We start from the raw sequence: 20349 nt of genomic DNA, 5'->3' as shown, positions 1-20349 counted from the left end.
GTTAGTTAAAAAACAGCAATTCATTAAAATTTTATAAATAAGTAAGAACTTGGAAAGGATCCGATATATTGTATAATAGGAATATGAATGGCACACGTGGCTTCCCACGATTGCCTGTGTATATTTCTAGGAGTGAAAAATCAGGGGCTGCTGGGTGTCAGAGATCAGGGACCAAAGCCTCTGAAGCTTCCCACCACTGTCCATTTTTAAAATCATCCTGTGTTTATATCAGTTAGGGCAGCTTCACCTTTCCCATGTTATTAATTAAACACAATTCAATCAATCAGTCAATAAATCAGTTCAGTTCAAACACCATTTAGTTGCAGGTTGTTAACGTTGTTTTCTTATAATAATAATCTGTAGATAATATTGTTCAGTCTTTCATTCTTACTCATACTTAAATATATGCTTCCCCTTCCACTGATTTCCACAGTTTGACTCGCTTGCATTGGGTATCTGAGCAGCTGTCAGACAAGTAAAAGAGGAAAATATACAAAATAAACAAGTACAAGCAACTACACTCAAGGTAAGATTGAAACAGTAAATGAACTCGTAGTTTAAGTCACACAGAACGTTTCTCTGCTTTAGGATGGACAAGTTCTCAAATTCGCCAATGCTTTTCAGTGGGAAATTATGAAATTTTAACTTTGTATAAAAATCTTTTCAAGATACCATTACGAAAATTGAACCGCTTCCACAAATTTCTTGCAGTACTAAATGTGCCAAAATGGGGAGGGGGTTGTTTCATGTGAGCGGTCAGACGTACAGACAGACATGCGAATGTACCTAAAAACAAAGCAAATCAAAAGCAATAGCCACCGCTATTAGAATACTCTAAAGCTTCGGCTTACGTTCTGCTACGGCCAGCACCCTAAGTTCATGATCAGGTGGCCCTGCCTCCTTAGGTTCTACATGCAAAGAGCATAGCAGAGGGAAAAAAAACACTTCAAAGAAACAATATGACAAAGAAAATGATAAACTTGTCAAAATACAAAGGCAAAAGAAAGCCAAAAACAGAATTATTAACATAGTACACAAAAATTATATTCAAATAACAACACAAAAAACTAAAAACAAAAGAAATACACTTAAACTAGGGCAACAGATTAAGATAAGATCTGCAGAATGTACTGAGCATCCGAGAAGCGATTGACATGATGGCATGAAAGAGTGAGTGAAGCCAAGGTCATTCGGTGAGATGACAGAAGACCCCTCTGGCCAAGAAGTAGCAGCACTTAGCCCCTAACCAGGACATCTGAGTGAGTGTGAGGGGTAAGGGAAAGCTGCTGGCATCATTTGCCTTCATCCCTTCAAATGGCAGCACACTGACCAAAAATGGCATCTTCTTCAAGGGAATGGGAGTGGAGCAGGGGCTGCTGGGAAAATTCCGGCCTGATGACCCCGCAAACTAAAACAGGTCACCTGTGACATTTCACATGACCCAAAATGAGACTAGCAACTAGGATATAAGTGAAAGTAATAGGCCAGGGTGAAAAGAGAAACAGAGAGGGAGACGGACGGCAAGTAGGGAGTCCTTTAGTGAAGGGTGAGTGGGCACAACTGATTGAAACTTAGACCTGGGCAGGAAAGCTCAATTCTTTTTTCTGTTCTGCTTTTTTATACTTTTGTGTTTCCTCTGTGTGTCTCCTACCTTTGTGTGCTTAAGAAATATCAGCCATCATTTCTAAAGTCACAGACTTTCTGGTTGCCATTTTGGTATTAGGATACACCAAGAAGGGTCTCTACGTTGGTCATACACATGTGAAAAACACAAGTCCACCTTTATTCAAGTTTGATTTAGTTAATCAAATAGATAAAAGGTTGGATTATTTTAAAAGGGTAAGATTCTAACGATTCTGTCAAAGCATCCAATATCAGAGTGTGCAAGCAGTTGTGTTATTTTAGCATTCATTTAAATTAATCTGGGCCTCGATTACTTTATCTGTTAAGGTCCTCACTTTGCAAGGCCAGGATTAGAGGATATCACTATGGCAGGCTACAGACGCCACTGCTAGCTGATTGACTTACTGTGCCCTCCTGCTGTGGACTCCACTGAAGCCAGCAAAGGAGCGACTCCGATTGACTCCGGCGCCCTCCACTGGAATGGAGAAGTGCAGCTTGACTGACATGCCTAAGAAATTAGAAGGCAAAGCAAGAAGTCAGGGATGCAGAGCAAAAGCACATTTTAAACATGAAGCTGCTGGAGTTGAATTTTGTTGAGCTCTCTAACAGAGACCAGCAGTCATCTCAAATCATCACATTCACTTTTTAAAAACTCTCATCCATCACGGCATCTTCTGCTCTATTGAAATGTTAGTTCTAACATTTGTCCCACACCACTTCTACCTCTCAAAATGAATGATTTCTTTTCACAGCTAGAGTTTCTTGGCTGATATTAGAAAGCTGTTCAAGAACAAAAGACGAGGTGGCAAAGCTGACTGGTAACTCAGACAAACTCTGAGCTCCCGGTGCAGGACCACAGGATCTCAGAAAACCTCAGTTCAGCTTGTTTTTGTAGAGCGCACTTTAGCCTTAGTGTGCTGTAACTCTTATAACAGGTCAAAATAGAACCACAAACTTTATGTACTACTAATATATATAATGCACACACATAAGCACCTCCAAGCCGATTAACATAAACTAGCCAACCCGCGCGGCGTAGCATACGTCGCATAATTATGTATTGATGGGTGAACACTTCCTGAAAGACACAGTTGTCCAAATGGGGTGGATTTGAGGATACGACTGTAAGTGAATGAAAAGATGGAACTCTGTAGAGAGGGTGGGGAAGCGGGCCCGAGAGGTTTTGGGTCCTAACCGTCCAACGACAGGTCAGCACAACCGGTAACGATCCTTCCGCAGGTTCACTTATGGAAACCTTGTTAGGACATTTACATCCTCTAGATAGTCTGACGCTCATTCCACCCCCGCCATTCTAGTCTGCTGATTTCTTAGTCATCTCTTAGTCATCGTTCAGTACGCACTGGCTGCTCATGGGTCCGCCCCCAACTCCTCACCTGAATTGTTTTCATCTGTGTGCAGTCCACATGCACTTGTGAGTCACGTTGACTGTTCATTTTCCAAACACCGCCTCAGTCGCATGCACCTGTGAGCCATGTTTGGGCCGGGTGAGGTTTCCTGTGTTGAGTCAAATTAAGCCACAGGCTCCACACCTGTGGTGGCCTTCCATCAATTCCTTTCAGTTTCAGCTTTGCAACCACACTCCCCTCGGAACCCAAAGACTTTGGTTACCCGGTTGGCTGCCCGGCGGGTCATGGGAATAACGCCGCCAGATTGCCAGTCGGCATCGTGTATGGTCGGAACTACGACGGTATGTGATCTTCTTCGAATCTCCGACTTTCATTCTTGATTAATGAACACATTCTTGGCAAATGCTTTCGATCTCGTGCCATGGTCGGCTGCTTAGTGAATTGTTGGCGGGCGTGGCTGTCTTGCGTGCGTCTTGTTTGCCATGGATTGTGTGCGTCTTGCTTGCCATGGACTTAGTGAATTATATATATAGATGGATCCTAACAGGAATCAACATCCATCCTCATTCTGTGATGCTCCAGTGCCACAGCCATGGGCACCATTGCTTCTGGAGCATGTAGTGGTCCATGAACTGAGCGTGGACTAGAGCAGGTAAGGTAAGGTGCAAAATGTGCCAAAGTGTGCGTTTATTACGCAATAGAAACCATCAAGTAGTTACAAATCTTTAATAAAAATAAATCTATTAAATAGGGCATTTACGTAAAAATAATTTAAAAGTCCATAAATAATTAAATCCCCTGGTTAAAATCAAAATTTGCCTTCTTAGTTTTTGTTCTCCAGTGTTCCCCTCTCATCTCCTTTGCTGTTTCTGTGAAATCAATGGACATCCCAGCTCCCTCTCCCAGCCACCTCCATCTGTACCTGTTGGGTTCTCTAGAGCCCACTTTTCTCATTGCCACCTCCACCAGTCACAGCGTGGAGCCCATAGAGCCCATGATCTCTTCAGCTCTTTACCATAAAACCAGTCAAGAGGCATGAGATGCCAATGGACTTGGTTTTCTTGGCTCCCTCTCCCGATCACCTCCGTCAGTACCCGCAGAGTCCACTAGAGCCCACTCTTCTCACTGCCATCTTTGCTGGTCACCACAGCGATCTTTCCCCTTATGCCTGTCTCTCTCTCTCTGTCATTCACACGCTGCCATCTCCACCGGTCACTGCGGTGAACCCCCTTTAGTCCACAACCTCCCTTGATGGTCCCAAACAATCAGCAGGCTCGATCAACATTTCCTGGAACAGAACTCCTTGCTAGTTCCCTGGACATCTACAAGACTGATTCATTCTCTCTCTCCTTCACTGGTTACATTCTGTCATCTATCTTTTATTCCAGCCATTGTTTTTTGACCTCCCCTCCCTTTGGGTTCAGAACTTTGAGTGTAGATGCTACACTAACTGACTCATGGAGCTGCTATGGAGGGATGGCAGTGCTAAGCTTTCTCTGCACGTGAATATCTAATTAGTCCAGTCCCCCATTAGGCATAGTCGCTCCTGCACACACATACACTGAACATGAATCTGAGCAGCACTAAAAGGAAAAAAAACCCTTCACACTCGCTAATACACCACAGACTTATGTCACACCCTGCAGGGCTTACTTACAAACACACCTACACTCACACTCATCCCACAGAAATCATGATCATATTTTCAGAGAGGAAGACCCTCTCTGGAAGTCGAACCTCCACAGACAGAGGGACAACATCTTGGCAAACCCAGGACGCTGGAGCAATGAAGCAGAACTGCTATCCACTGTTTGGTTGTGTGACCCTCTAAGAGGAGTTTGATGCAAACATAGGAGCTTGAGCTGAATGGCCAAGTCAGCACGTTACTTGGACAGCCAGTACCCCTTGAGTAGCAGAATGGACTTGCTTTACTTTCTGTTTTGATGGTGGCATCTAAATGAAATTTCTGTAGGCACCGATTACATTAACTGTTCCTACTAATTACTGGATTCTGCTTTCCCAGTAAGAAGAGTAAATAATTAAATGGCCCGTTCATACAAAGACGTCAGTAGAGATGTGTTTGAGGACCCATGAGCCTCAACACAGAAGTAGTGATCATGGGACCGGTTCACTTTCATACAGCTAGGAACAGGCAGGATGACAAATGACAATAAGACAATAACACTACAGTTGCTTTGGATATGAAGAAAAAAAACCATTACATCAGAAAAATTCCCGTTGTTTACGTATTCAAAATCTGAACCTGATACTGTTATTGTTATGATGCCATTTCCAAGTGCCAGATACTCTGAGCATATGGAGAAAATGGAGATAGTTGATGTGTAATCAAAACCAACCAGACTATTACAATAAAAAATGACAGGACAATCAGAGACTGGGAGCAGATTTTCACTGGTTTAAAATTTAAATGGAAAGGAGCTGAGCTCTTTTAGCTATGATAAAAGTGGTAGACTTTTAAAAACAGCTACCTGTGGCTTGCTGGGATATGCTTGTTTACTGCTCCCTGGCCAAATCAAAGTGTGCAGGCTAAGCAGACAGAGTGTCTGGGAGTGGGATTCAAAAAGTGGGCTTGCACACAGCTCTAGACCCACCTGTGCCCTGATCTGTACCTTTCAGTTGTTCATCTTCTGAAATCTAGAAGTGCCCTTGTGTTAGTGCTGGATTCAAGTCACAAATACGAGGTTACACTACTGACAGCATAAGAAGAAGGGCATTACAGTTTCAAAAATTACCTGGGAGGTGAAGAGGAGACATAACTTCTTCAAGAGACAGAGAGAGAGACAGACAAAATAAGAAGGAACAGCAGTGAGGATCACAAGCCTCATTCCCTGAATCTGCACCCTTTCAATGGGAGAATAGCAAGGCCAATGGGAAGTCTGTCACTGTGGTAGACTTCCTTTTCAAATATTTGAAATAAACATGAAGAACGAGGCTTCCCCAGATCGTTGGTTGCGTCCTAGTATGTCGCTACTGCAATAAGGACAGTGTGTCACACACGAGCACTTAGGAGGCAGCCAACAAGCCCTAAGGTGAGTGATATTACTAGAGATGAAGGGTTGATTGTATGTACTAATGCCTCTCTCCATCAACAGAATCAAAGAAGGAAAATCATATTACACCCACAATACTTTCGGTTCCCCAAAATGGCTACTATCCAACAATCCCATCTCCAAATTCCATTGGCAACGTCACTTCTGGCTCCGCCATTTATGACGTCACTTCCAGCCCTACATGATGATGTCACTTCCGGCCCTTAGTGATGACATCACTTCCGTCTGTCTGCTTTAGATGTAATTTCCTGTCTAGATCATTTCCTGCCACCATTTTCTATATAAACTCCATGTAACCATTACCAAACTGTCAAATGCTCTTGCTTTTTGATCCATATTTTGCTGTTTTTTTCATTGTGTCTGATTATACAGGGTTATTCCCCAACTCTTCTTGGAGTTTTCCCAGCGTCTTTAATTTATTACAAGTGTTAAACTCATCCATAATATGATCCTTGGCTGCTTAACTTCTCATCTGAATTGTACACCTTGATCCACACCTCTAAACAAGTTATGACAATGTTGCACCTCCATTGTGTTTCATATAATGTTATGAGGATGTCTTGTCTAACCAGAATCGCAATGCAGCTCTCAAATTTGGGGGGCTTGGTAATACATTCTGTAAAATCAGAACTAACAGGGTGGCCATCCATTAATTGAAAGCAAATTTTACGTTTACAACCACTTAATGCAAGGTCCATTCTTAGTGAAATTAAATTCTTCATCCACAAAGGTTTACACAATCCATGGTCAGAAAGCTAGAAAATTCCAAGATGCTTTCTGACTATCTGGGACACATACTCTTTCCAACATGTCCTGAATCGACCCCTGGATCTTTTACAACTGTTCAGATAAAGGAGTACTTCCTATAGCAGCAAATCCCCCACTCATCATAGGAACAAGTGTAAGCGGAGAGGCAAATACAGAGAGGCTGTTGTATTGGAGACATTCTTGTAGATAGAAGCCTAATGAAGCAGGGGAACACTTCCTTTCGCTCAGCTCGATAAACTGCCACTTCCTGACTTTAGGGCTGCAAGTTAATAAAATGAAATTAAATTATCTCTCTATTATATAAAAAAATCCTGGGACAAGATGAGACTTTTTTCAGAGAGATAACTTCAAGTCCCACGAGATGAGACTTTGGGCCAAGAGATTTAACCCCGTCCATGGACCACTGACCTCTCATTACTGTGAATGCTATTGTCAGACACAGTTCCTGTGCTCTCAGCTTTTATACATTTTTACGTTTTCCTCATTTTAATACAAGACATACAATCTTTTCGTTTCCTTCAATGTAATCCTTTTCTGGACAATTATTTTATACATTCTAGATGAAACGTCAACGACTAAACAAAGAAGAAAGTGCAGCACGTCGAAAAGAGGCCCAAAAGCGTTGGAGAGAAAAGAATTCAAAAAAGAACAATAATAATCTAAGTGCAAATTCGGAAAATAAGGAAAGTTATAATCAGTCCAGACCAAGTGGAATTGAAAACCTAACAGGTCCATGCGGGGGCGGAAATACAAATCAAAGAGTAGAAGACAAAGTAGAACGTCGTAAAGAGGTTCAAAAACGTTGGTGCGACACACACATAGAGCAGGTTAGAGATTATGATTCTCAAAAAACTGATAATAAAGGTCGCATTAGCACTAACAAACGGAAATTATTACTCAGTGAAATAATGGAACAGCGAAAAGAGATCGAATATATGGACATAGGTGATATGACAGACGTATGTAGATATTGTTTGGTTTTAAAGTTTAAGTCAGAGACTTGTAGATCGTCTAATTTGTGTTGCCATCGGGGAAAAGTAGTGCTTCTTCCCAATGAAGAGGCATATCCACAAGAAATAAAAGATTTATTTGATGAAAGTGAAATCCACAAACACTATAGGCAAAATTTCCAAACCTTCAATAATCTGTTCGGGTTCGCATCATTCAATTCTCAAAACGTAGACTTACACAATTCAGGACCATACACTATGAGAATCTGTGGTCCCGCAACAATTAAAGCTACTACAAGTTTAATTTCAAAGAAACCGTATTTCGGTCAGGTTCATATTTATGATCACGGAGAAGCGATGCAACATATAATCGAATGATTTAAATGATATGACATATTAGAAATTCTATAGCCAATAATGGATAAAAATCCATATGTCCAAAAGTATCGCACTTTATACTAAATTTATCTGAAAAATACAGACAAAGACGTTTTCTTGGATTTCTATATGAATCCAAATGATCACGCTCGCATATATAATAAACCAACATGTGACGAATTGTCAGCAATAATAGTTTCAGAAATATCAAAGACAGAGTTGATATAATCGTGTTTATCCAAAAGTAAAGCACGATTCATTGCAAGCAGCAGATCCAGGAAATGACCGCAATGGGGTTGGTGAGTGAAGCAAGCAGGGGGCAGAGCCCCCTAGTTATTATTATTATTATTAATAGCCTGTCTCTCCATGTGAGGCCATGAAGCTGAGAGATGCAATGTCCTGAAAGACTTCTCAGTAGTGACAGTCATGTCTCGGCTCTGGAAAAGAAGTAATCTAATTTGATGTTGGAGCTTTGTTAAGGGCTAATCTAGAATAGTGGTAGAGGAATGGAAAGCATTCAATTGGAGAAAACCAAAAATGAGATTCCAACACAGAACTCATGTCTATGCAATTAGCCCAACCAACCATACAACCACTAACCGTGCTGAATTGGAAAACATTACATTTTTGGCTTACACATTAAAGTTGGGTCACAAACTCTTGACTTATGATAAAACTAGACATTAAGCCCGTTACAATAACGGGCACTAGAACAGTAGTCCATAAACATTAGTAGGAACAGTCTATATTAAATGGCAAGGGACCTTTAACCTCATTAAATTTTTTCCGTAAAATGCCTGTAATTTTCTCTGACAGTAATACTGGCTTTGCTGTCCGTAATATGCGTTTAATTTTCTGTCACAACAGTGGGCAATCAGCACATTCTTCCCAGCAACTGATGTAATGTGCACGAAAATAAAAGTCATTGTATTGTAATATTATGAAAATTCGTATATTTAGGAAAACCCCTTCAACGACTGACACTTTACACTTTACCGGGCCAAGCTTCTTAATCGCAAATCTGATATCCTCAGAGTGAACACTTGCGCAACAATGGGGATTCGGGAAGCTGGTCTCTGGGTCTCAGTACCCGATTGGATTTTTTGTGTTTTATGTTTTAGGTCTTACCTCATTTACCGAAATCCGATTGGATTGGCCGCACGATATTTTATAGGACCCGCCCTCTCTGTCTTGTGTGACACGTCAGGCGGCCTTTGAAGCATCTGCTTTGAAAGCGCCGCACCGTGCCCCGCACATGGGCACTTCATCAGACTTCTCACTGGACATTGGACGCACACAAGGGTTTTATTAAAGAGGACAAGCCTTACAACAAAAGAGTCTTAGAAATCTCAATAGACCAGAGATTTGAGAAATGCGAAACTTGGAGCGACACATATCCTTGATGGTTTCCGTCATTGGGGATATTTTGTGAACTTGAAATGCACAGAGAGGTTAAAAACATTTTATTTTAAGGAAGTGGGAAAGGTATGCAACCCCTGGCTGTCATTTGTTTTTGGGACACCATTGTAGCAGAAGATGCACTCCCGATTTCTCGGAGAAGCCAACAAGCTGTTGTTTATTGGCTTCAGCATTTGTTTTCTTTCCAGTTTTTTTCATTTCCTTCTGCTTTCTTAGTAGGAGCTGCAACCTGTCAGAAAGTGTAGAATGATGAGCTTCACTCTCCTTTGGCCCTCCCCAGACAAAGGATACGAGAAACGACTGGACTGAGCCACCGGGACACACTTAATTGGAATAGCAGGATTGGCAAGACCGAGTCTGGATTTTAATTTATACCTCAGAGACTTGCACAGACCCTTCAGGGTAAGCTCTGTACCTGCTTTTAAAATTGGATTTGCTGTACCTACTCCACACAAAAGAGCTCGCTCCAACATCACAGTTGATCTGCTCGGTTATTGCCAGGCACCAGATTGTTAAAGTGGTGCTTGGGGATTTGATCGTGCCGGGTTGATGTAGATGATGATTACTTTGAAGTTTTTCTTTCCATCAGTTTCCATGTGTGGAGTTAATCTGACAGCTGGGGAGAATCAGAGAGGAATCTATGGACGGTGTTAAAGTGGTGATTGGAGAACTCATGTTAGTGTAGTGGTAGCGTGGTGAATGCTACTGCTTGATACGAGGTGAGACACAAAAATAATTGGTAAAAAATATATTTATTGATGAATTACAGCATTGTAAACATTGTCATTTTCTATATACTCCCCCCTCCTGATCTCTACACCGCTCCATATGTATCTTCCATTGATTGAAACAGTGCTGGAAGTCTTCTTGCTTGAGGCTCTTCAACAGGCTTGCCATTTCTGTCTTTCCTTCATCCATTCAAGAAAAATGTGTTCCCTTCAGGTCACTTTTGATTTTTGGGAACAAATAAAAACCACAGGGAGCTAAAGGTGAAAAGGGAGGATGATCGAGGACAGGAATGTTTTTATCAGTCAAAAATTGCTTTACGGAACAAGCATTGTGCACGGGAGCATTGTCTTGGTGAAGTACCCACCCCCTTCCCAACCTGGGCGTTGAACGTCTTCCACATTTTCTTGTCCTTCCTTGAAACGTTTGTGCCACTCAAAAACTTGTGTGCAAGACAAATTGTTATCACCGTACACTATTTTTGTCATTTCATAAGTTTCTGTGGCCGTTTTGTTCAATTTCGTGAGAAATTTGATGTTGATTCGCTGTTCGATTTTTTTCACCCGACATTATAGCGAAATCTCATGTAGCGATTGTTGTACAAGTACTGACTGGGCTATTCACAGGATATACCAAGCCGGTCGTCAGTTTATGAGGGCGTGTAGGAGGGGATAGAGTTCTATGATTCACGTTCAGCCGACTTCCAGACGGTTTTCCAGGAAAACCCCGAGTCCATTCTGGTTATTTTTGTGTCTCACCTCGTATTTCAAGATACCTGGGCTCTAATCTCAGCTCGATTACTGTCTATAAGTCAGGGAAGGAAACCTCTAGGTACATGGCTTTGCTCCCACATGCCGCAAAAGCACACTTTGGGCCGATTGGTGAGTATATTGGTCTGTTTATTTGTTAGTGTGTTCTGGGATGGACTGGCACAACTCTGTAATGGATTAAGCACGTTTACGAAAGGAATTATTATTGTGTGCTTACACAATGATTTTGAACTTTAGGCAGAAGCTTTTGTGAAATTATTTGAGGAGAGAGCAGGAGAGAATTTGGAAGATGAGTGTGATGGTGGGTCGGGGTGCTTGAGGTGTGAGGTTTTTAAATGATCGTCCTACCTGAAAACTAAGAAATGAGGCAATCTGGCTATGTTTCTTGTTAATTTAGCCAAATACATGTTGCCACAGTTAAGTGAATATAAGAAAATAACTAGTAATGAGTACAATGTGTCACATCACCTTGTATTACAGTGAAACACAGTTTTTCACTTGGCACAAACTGTATTTCACTTTCAGTGAAATTTGTGCCATTGACACAGTAAGAAAGGTGTTTAGTCCTGACTGGAAGAATTTATGTGCATTAATTCTGCTTGCATCTTCCTGTCAGTTAATATTATTAAGTAAAGAATTCTAGTGAAGAAAATCACCAGACTCATTTCACATCACGTGTAAGCCACCACTTGTGTTCTGGTAGAGTATGATCCCCAATTTGCCTCATGTTTGCTCCTTTCCCAAAATAAAAAGAAACGGTCTGACCATAAGGTCCTCGGCGTGTCCTGTTACTACTGAACCCCGGGGTTTTGTGAAAATGGCGAGATCGTTACAGGTCCGGCATTGAGAGCAGCAAGCTGTGGAACGGTGCATGACGACCAGGATTGACGTTTCTCTTTCTTGATGCGTTTCTGTGTTGTGTTCTGTTGGTTTTTTTCCTCCTTTTCTCCTCTTTTTTTATAGGAAATAAACCAGGTGGACTTGATGGGTGGACAGGAAAATTACCTTGAGGTGTCACAGTCCTGCAGCGTTCTCCTTCCACCCTTTGTTTCCAGGGGACAACATTTATACAGACGCACTATAGACTACATAAACGCGACAACACTATGAAAGACATGACACGGCAGAAAACACAATAAGTCATCCCCATTGATGCAGCCCTGCTACAAGTTAAACTTAACACAAAGAGAGCCCTGATGGGTAGCAGGCCCCACTGTGCCACTGAACAGTTCAGTTCTGGTATATCAAAGCCAAAGAAGAGCTCCGTGAACCTGTATCTTGAAAGTTTGAAAGGCAAATTGCTCTGACAACACAGAGGTAGGTAGAAGGTGAATGAAATGTGGTCAAAACAAAGCACGCATCAAAACCAAATTAATGAAGCCAATCTGTCAATTGTCAAAAAATGGGAATTCAACAATCAAACTCACAGAACAGAACAGATAGTTGTTAGCCAGAAAAGATAAGTAATTCGATTGTAAAGAGTAGTCGCAAACAAAGCACAAGTGTCTGATATGAGCCCAAGGCTCCACAACGGCATGGCAACCCACATTACACAAATCACAAAATGGCAACACCCATAAAAACACAAAATGGCATCATGGGAAAAGCAATTCATCTTTAACAGAGTCACAAACACTTCAAATCCAAAAATAAATGAAACAACTGTATTCCTTTGACCTGTAAAAGGTAAGTTAACAATGAAGAAAACATATAGAAAAATGTATAAAATGCAAAAAAAAGTAATAATCATAACACAAAAGAATGAATTATTTAATTACACAAAATGCGTTATTAAGTTCTACCGGTTGGAAAATAAAATGAGAAAATGGAATTTTTTAACATTTAGGCATGAGTCACCATTTATGTTATACAGTATGAACTAAGCCACAAAATCTTTAAAATGGAGCTAACAAGCAAAAAGAAATGAAAAGTATTGCAGTTTGAGGTGCATGCCACTTCAAATAAATGGTAGATGTCCTGGGACGTAGCCAAGGGATAGCGAACAAAATTGCTATTAATGCTTGCCAGCTCACCCAACACTCTAACAAGTCAAGTCAATTTTATTTACAGAGTACATTTAAAAATAACAGAAGTCGGCCAAGTACTGTACAGCGTCCATAAATACACTAAATGCATACAGTATATATTGTGGTGGACGGGCAGGGCCCTTACCAGGCATGAACACCTACAGTATGTAGAGGCACGACTCAGGGAGAAAATAAGCACATGGCAGCCACCCCTGGTTTGCTGCAGCACTGCGGATTCTCACAGGACTTCATGGGAGTTGGAGTGCGGCACAGCCCTGTTCAGTTCCTTGGTTGACGGTAGGGGATGCTACTATGTTGGGCTTTCCATCTCACCCAGAAGTGCTTCAGAACCATGCTAACTGGAAGTGCTCCCAGGTGCAGGGTAAAAGGAGCCAGCTGCCACTGCTCCGAGAGCCAGAGTGCTTGGTGCTTGTAACTATGCTGTGCAGGTGGGAAACAAAAAGGAAGCATTTCCCACAAGGAAACTAAAAAATGTGTTGTGCTGAACTTGTGTCCCCCACCTGTCTGTGTCAGGTTTGGAGAGGTGGTGCAGCCCCTGGTGGCCACAATAAATTTGGGCTGGTAACTTGAAGGTTGCCGGTTCGAATCCTGGCAGTGACAGAAGGAATGCTACTCTGTTGAGCCTTTGAGCAAGACCCTTAACCAGGAATTGCTTACTGGGGTGTTGTACAAATAGCTGACCTTGCTCTCTGATCCCAAAACACTCTGAACAGTAAGTTGGGGTATGCGAAAAATGACAAATTCCCAGTACACAAAATTGTATCAATAATCACTAAATCACTTAAAAAATACACCAAAAATAAATACATACAAGTTTACAAAGCTAAGTCAAAAAGATAAGCTTTCAGGTGAGATGTAAAAATGACCATAGTTGGTCAAGTCAGGTCAAGTTGGGGAGCATGCACCGCTACAGTGTGTTGCAGCACCCACTACACGGCGAAACAGCTCGGGACTCCGGTTGGTAACCCCACCAGGCAGACACGTGGTCCAGTCCCACCCTCCAGAAATGACCCTCTATCTGCCGCAGCCAGGTGTTACAATGGCAACCCCTTGGCCTGGTCCAGCCACTCGGGTCCCCGACAATGAGGTTCCTGTGAGCTGGATCACCCTCGGGGAAATGCGCCACATGGCCGTAGTGCCGTAACTGACGCTCCCTCACAATGCAAAACCAAAGTTGGTGCTGACCTAAAATATAAAGGTTGACTATTCCAAGGGTTAGGGGCAGCTACTGCAAAAGCGCAGTCCCCTCTAAGCTCAAGTCTGGAAGTCAGCAGCATGACCAATAATGTCTGGTCAGAGGACCTCGATGACCGTGAAGAAGAGTAAGGGTGCAAGACGTCAGTAAGATAGAAGGGGGCTAAACCATCCAGGGACTTAAAAACAGACAGTACCATTTTAAACTCAATTCTGCAGCGAACAGGAAGCCAGTGAAGAGAAGAAGGACAACACAGGAGACTTGAACAGACAACATGCCCCTCTCAACCCAAGCAGATAAAGTCCAAACACAAGTGTTACTGTGCGCAGCCACATTAGAGAGTGATTAGATTAAGGGTTATTGTGGAATGTTCCATTTTAATGTTCTCTTTTTAAATTTTTGTTAATGCAAGTGGTTGATAGATGTGTAGAATCGCATGAAATATGGCCTGTCATTCAGTTAAGCTTCAATGGCTGAAAAATGTGTCAGAATTCCCTAGAAACGCAGAAATCAGCTTCCTGTGGCAGGTAGTTTTCCATTTGGACATGAAGGGTTATAAGTGAGGATGGCAGAGTGGTGTTTTAATCTCGGGTGAATCTGGGGTTCAAATCTCTGCCTGATGGTTGCCTGTGTGGATCTGGCATGTACCCCTTGTGTTCATCTGGATGTTTCTCCTGGCACATCCTAAAACCATGTGTGATTAAGTTAGTTCACAATGGTAAAAAGGCTTGGTGTAGGTGTGTGACCGTGACGTTCAGTGGTCCAGCTCACCATCTAGTTCTGAGTTCTTCATTGTGTTCAATGCTGGCAAGATAGGCTCACATAACTGTGAAATGAGTAAGTGGGTTTAGAAAATGAATGAAAGGTTTAAAGTATGGAGAATAAAGCGTCAAGTGTGTTTCATGTGCGTGCTGCTCTATATGTGGCTACCTGAATCACTGCATCCTTCGTTTTGTGAAGAGTAAAGCCAGGAAAAGCTGCACTTCAGTATGGCACTACAATAGCCACACACACCTACCCAATGACATTATAGTTCCTAGGATCAAAGAGTGTGAGAACATCCATCCATTCATCTTTCTATTTTCCAAACCCTTCCATTACTGGGAAGTTGGAGCCGATCCCAGTAATCATCTAAACACTGAGCAACAGTTACATCGGCGTGTAAGGTGGCAGGGTGGCACAATGGTCACAGTGGCCGCAGGGGCCTCATTTGCCAGATCGGATGGCCAGCTCATTTTCATTCCATGTGGCATTTTCAGAGTCCTCCAGCTGGGTTTCCAGGCACAAATGAGCTGGCATTAGTAAAGAAAGGGCATTATGATGCCTATTGAGAATTAGTTAAGGTCATCTGAGGTTCAATATTTTTACAATACTGCATGTAAATGATATGAATAAGCAGTCAAGTTAAATTTGCAGATGACTGAAAGTCAGTAATAATTCAAACATGGGCAAATAAATACTTGGCAAACACAGGTTAATGCAAATAAATATGAAAGTCTTTCCCTTAGGAACTAAAGGCATTAAATATAATTACACACTGGGGGCTTGGAGCTAGAAAGTGTATTTTATGAGAGGGACTTGTGGGTCCTAGTAGACCAATTACAGTCCACGACTGGTCAGTGTGCACAAGCTATTTAAAAGTCTGATAGGGTGCCGAGTTACAAACTGAAAAGTTTGTCTTTAGCATTTCTGAAATGTTATGTGAAGTTTTGTTCTTCGTATTACTAAAAAGATATAAGAGAGCTCAAGAAAATCCAGAGAAGTAACTGAAACCAGGACTGTAGAAGATTAGCCATGAAGACAGATTTGAAGAGCTGAATGTCTTCACCATTCAGTCCAGCCCAGCTCTCTTCTCCACATCATCAAACCTTTTTTTTTTAGAGGTCCTCCATGTTGATCATGTTTCACATTCTTTGAATGTTTCTTTATGAATTTGCCTGTTGCCACCTCCTCCGGAATGCAAAACAATGAAGGTCCAAGCCTTTAGAGTCCTGGTGCTCCCTGTCTTACTATACGGTTGTGAGACATGGATGCTATCCAGTGACCTTAGATGAATACTGGACTCCTTCGGCACTGTGTCTGTTCGGTGAATCCTTGAGTACCGCTGGCTTGATTTTGTGTCGGATGACCAGTTGCTTGTGGAGTCCCGAATGAGGCACATAACCTGCATTGTGAGGGAGCGTCATTTACGACACTATAGCCATGTGGCACGATTCACCAAGGGTGATCTGGCTCACAGGATCCTCATTGTTGAGGGCCTGAGTGGCTGGACCAGGCCAAGGGGGACACCCATGTAACACCTGGCACCAGGGCGTCCAGGCCATCCCTAACAATATATAACATTAAATTGGCAAAACTCTCTCATGATCCTGTTGTGCAATTAAAGTCTAAATTGTTCTGTGGACTAAATATGTTGGTCAACTTGGCACAAATTTGTCACTTTCCAATCATAGCCATTCCTGACATTTAATTTTGCCCTCCATCCTGACTGAAGTTTTGATATCACTGGCTGTGATTTGTGTTTTTTGAGTTGCAGGCTTTCGTAGAGCTCCTTCTGCTTTTCATTTTGAACGGTGCTTTATAAAGTTGCCTGTCAGGATGATTGTCTCTCAAAGGTTAATGATTCTTAACTGGAATGTGTCACTCTTCCAGATATACAAGTCAGACAGTGAGGCAGACAGCGAAACGAGTAAAATAATTTCAAGAATGAATTTACTGTATATGATCCGCTTCTCAGTATGTGCAATACTTCAATGACCATGTGAGCTGGTGAGAGCAGATGCCAGTGCAGCCAGCGTCCTGTGAACAGGCGACATGCAGTTTTATAAAGAGACGGTTGGCTTGCTGTACAGACCCCCCTCCCTTCATATTGTGGAACAGAAACAAACAGACCAGACTGTAATTGTTTTAAGGAAACTCAGATGGCCACCCACATGTTTTACATTGTGATGCCACGACTGGCTTTGAACAGAAATGTTTTAAAATGGATTTGAGAAGAGATTTATTTGGGTTTTGTTTCCTCAAAATTATCTTAATGTAACCCTTTACTGTAAAGTATGTTCACTGAGTAGATGTTTGGCATTTGCATTCCTCACAGCACAATAACAACAGTAACTTAAGTTGGCAAAGACAACCTAATTTCTTCTTAAGGACAAGGTGCTACAATTATTATGGTGTTAGATTTAATTGCAGCTTTTAACACCATTGGTCACTCTACTCACGAGGTTTATATATCTCACTGACTTTAAGTCATTCATTTTATATTTATCAAAACCATTTCTGTATATTGTAGACACCACGGGGTGCTCCGGCTCCCCAAACACCCCCTACACAGGCAAGGACACAAGGTAAAAGCACAGAGTCTTTAATTGTGGGGAAACTCTTATCAATAAGCGTTTCCCACCACCATACCCACAAGTACACTAAGCACAATACAATATAGCAATTCTTTGTCTTCTTCTGTTCTCTTACTGACTCCTCCATATAAGCTTGTCCACCTTCCACCCAACTCTAGCACGTCCTTCTGAGACAGGCAGCTCCTTTTATTTTCCACCACAAGGTTCAAAAACACTTGAAAACAATCCCCATGAAGTAGGGCCCCACAGTCTCTGCAGCACCCCAATGTCGGCACCCACGGAATTCAACAGGGCTAAGTTGAAGAACTCCATGTCTCATGCTGCCCTGTAGGAATCTGTGGCACCACTGCAACCTAGGGGAATAGTCATCTAATGGTCTGTGGGAGATAATGCTCTGTGCCTGTGTCCTTCCATTCCAAGGGCTTCCCAGCTTGGTAAGGCTACCGGCCGTCTCTCACAATATACAGAGATGTATAATGGATAGGACTAGCAAGCTTTGTTGGGCTGAATGGCAGGCTCTCATCTAGATTGATTTAATGTTCTAAGGTGATTACAGCATACCATCACTACGTTTTGAAGCTAAATATGGTGTCATATCTTGGAGCCTTACCGTTTCACTTTAAATACTCCCCACTGAAAGATATACTGCAGTTCAGCACGAGAAAGGTCTGGTCAAAGGCCTACATGGACCCCTGAGTGAGTCTTTTGGGCCCAAACCCAAAGTTTGGGGACCCCACGTGAAAATGAAACCAGCTAAGTCTCCGAAGCTGAACACAGGTGCAGTGGAAAGGACTTTGGGTCCCTACTCTGGCTGCCCTCTCCAGTACATTTAGACCTGGTGATTGTCACCTTTCAGCCATGGGGTGTTCCCTGGCTTGTGTAAAGTATTATTTTTGTATGTATTATTTATGTATGTATGTATTTGTATCTATTATGTGTTCTCCATGTGTTTTGTGGGTTTGCCTCATTTTTTGCATTATTGCCACTGTTTGTGCTTCTCGTATTTATACCAATAAATAGTCAAATTTATTGATATTCTTCTCTGAGACTTGTCTTGCCTAGCCAAAGGTGTTACAGTTTATTTCCCTAGAAGGACATGTTTGTGCATTTAATAGATTTTGGGACATTAAAGAAGTGCTTGGAACTTTGACAGCTAGGGCTCCTTTTAGGCCTGTGCAGGGTGAAGCTAGCACATGGGTCCTATGCCTATAGTCTTGTTAATCAGTCTGCCAAGTGGCATTGTGCTAAGTTGATTGAGTTTGCATTTTTGACATTTACTCTACAATCATGTGCGTAACTTAGACAATTGTTTCTCTCCAAGCTGAAAAAACGCAAATCAGACTGTAGCAGCGCTACTTAAAATGTCCTACATCTCCCAACAGCACCAGGAGAATAACGCTATTGGACTGCTTCCGGGGGTACAGGGGAAGCTGGGAAGAAGATTGAGCAGGCAGGCCCTTTAAAAAGGAGCCTAAAAGACGCCAAGGAGGTGTGATCTTCTGTCTGTTTGTTAATACAGTACACCTCATACACACAATTGGATTACATATTGAGCACCTTAAATTACAGATTATGTGGTGTCCTGTGCCTGCCTGTCCATGTGAGTTTGTGCTGACTGGGTGTGTCTTTGCCTGAGGGAGAGCTCCCAATCACTTCTAAACCCAAACCACATTAGGAACCTGGTAGGATAAAACCTTTCATTGCTTTCAGAAAGCTGTTCACAGAGTGTTTCAAATACACACCCACCTAGCATTTGTGGACTCGACTCGACCCAGACCCAAACCCGCCGGGTAATGACTTCAATTTTTGTAAAAATCAAAATGTATTATTACGTTTAAATTGTTTTAATTGTAACTAACAATATTTCGGAAAAAAAACAAGAATAAAATAAATAACATGAAATATTCGACCAAGTGCGCATTTTTTCTTGCATACCCCAGGCGAACTGCACCATAACAAAGCTATAATTAGACTCTAGAATCGATCGATTCCAGACGTACAGACGTTTGCGTTTAGTTATGGGAAACTTTAAAACACGGTAATTCGGTAGTACTATTAACAATTCGACGAAATATTAAATAAATAATATGATAATTAATAAATATATAGGATACGTAACAGCATTTATAATTATTTACCATTTAAAGTTACCCGTAACTAAACACACACGTCTGTAGTGCAGCAAGCGCTAGACTTCAAAGCAAGAGATAACGTCGTATGCTCGATATACCACAAAAGCGGAATGATTTATGGCTTCTTTTATTCTTGTCGGGTCCGATGTCGGGTTGGACATGTAGCTTGGCCTTTAGTATGTCACTGACAGCGGGACTGAGAAGGCTTATCACTGCATACGATCCGTCATCGGCCATTTACAAGAAAGGTAATTATCGAATGAAATGGTCTTAAATATAAATATAATGATTATATCCTATTTAGATTATGATCGACTAAATTATTTCTAATTATTTTAAATATTAATCGACAAAGATGAAACAGTATTAACAATGGAGGAAGAGTTAAATTTAATTCTGAAAAATGCATAAAAAACTGATGATATCCAAGCTGATGATTTCGGAAATCTACGAAAGGACTTTTTACTTTTCAAAAACACCAAAAAGTGAACCATTTATCTTGAGAGGCTCTATGACGCGCTATGCACAGTGAAACCTACTTCAACG

The 20349-nt window shown here is 41.7% G+C and overlaps 1 protein-coding gene across 2 annotated transcripts in view; it reads right to left on the bottom strand.

The window, feature by feature from the left end:
• ripor3 (RIPOR family member 3) overlaps window positions 1-20349 on the bottom strand; it is a 193561-nt gene that overhangs the window by 106001 nt on the left and 67211 nt on the right. Inside the window, exon 2 of one of the 2 annotated variants that reach the window (XM_028812023.2) lies at window positions 2029-2131. The exons of the other annotated variant lie outside the window; for it this stretch is intronic. Within the exon in view, the coding sequence (XP_028667856.1) occupies window positions 2029-2129 (101 nt within the window). The 5' untranslated portion in view covers window positions 2130-2131. The remainder of the gene's footprint in view (window positions 1-2028; window positions 2132-20349) is intronic. 2 annotated transcript variants of the gene reach the window in all.

This window comes from Erpetoichthys calabaricus, chromosome 10, assembly GCF_900747795.2.
Source record: "Erpetoichthys calabaricus chromosome 10, fErpCal1.3, whole genome shotgun sequence".
In the NCBI taxonomy this organism is placed as follows: Eukaryota; Metazoa; Chordata; class Cladistia; order Polypteriformes; family Polypteridae; genus Erpetoichthys; species Erpetoichthys calabaricus.
Note: the sequence above shows the minus strand (reverse complement) of the source record. Positions and strands in the feature narration are given on the sequence as shown.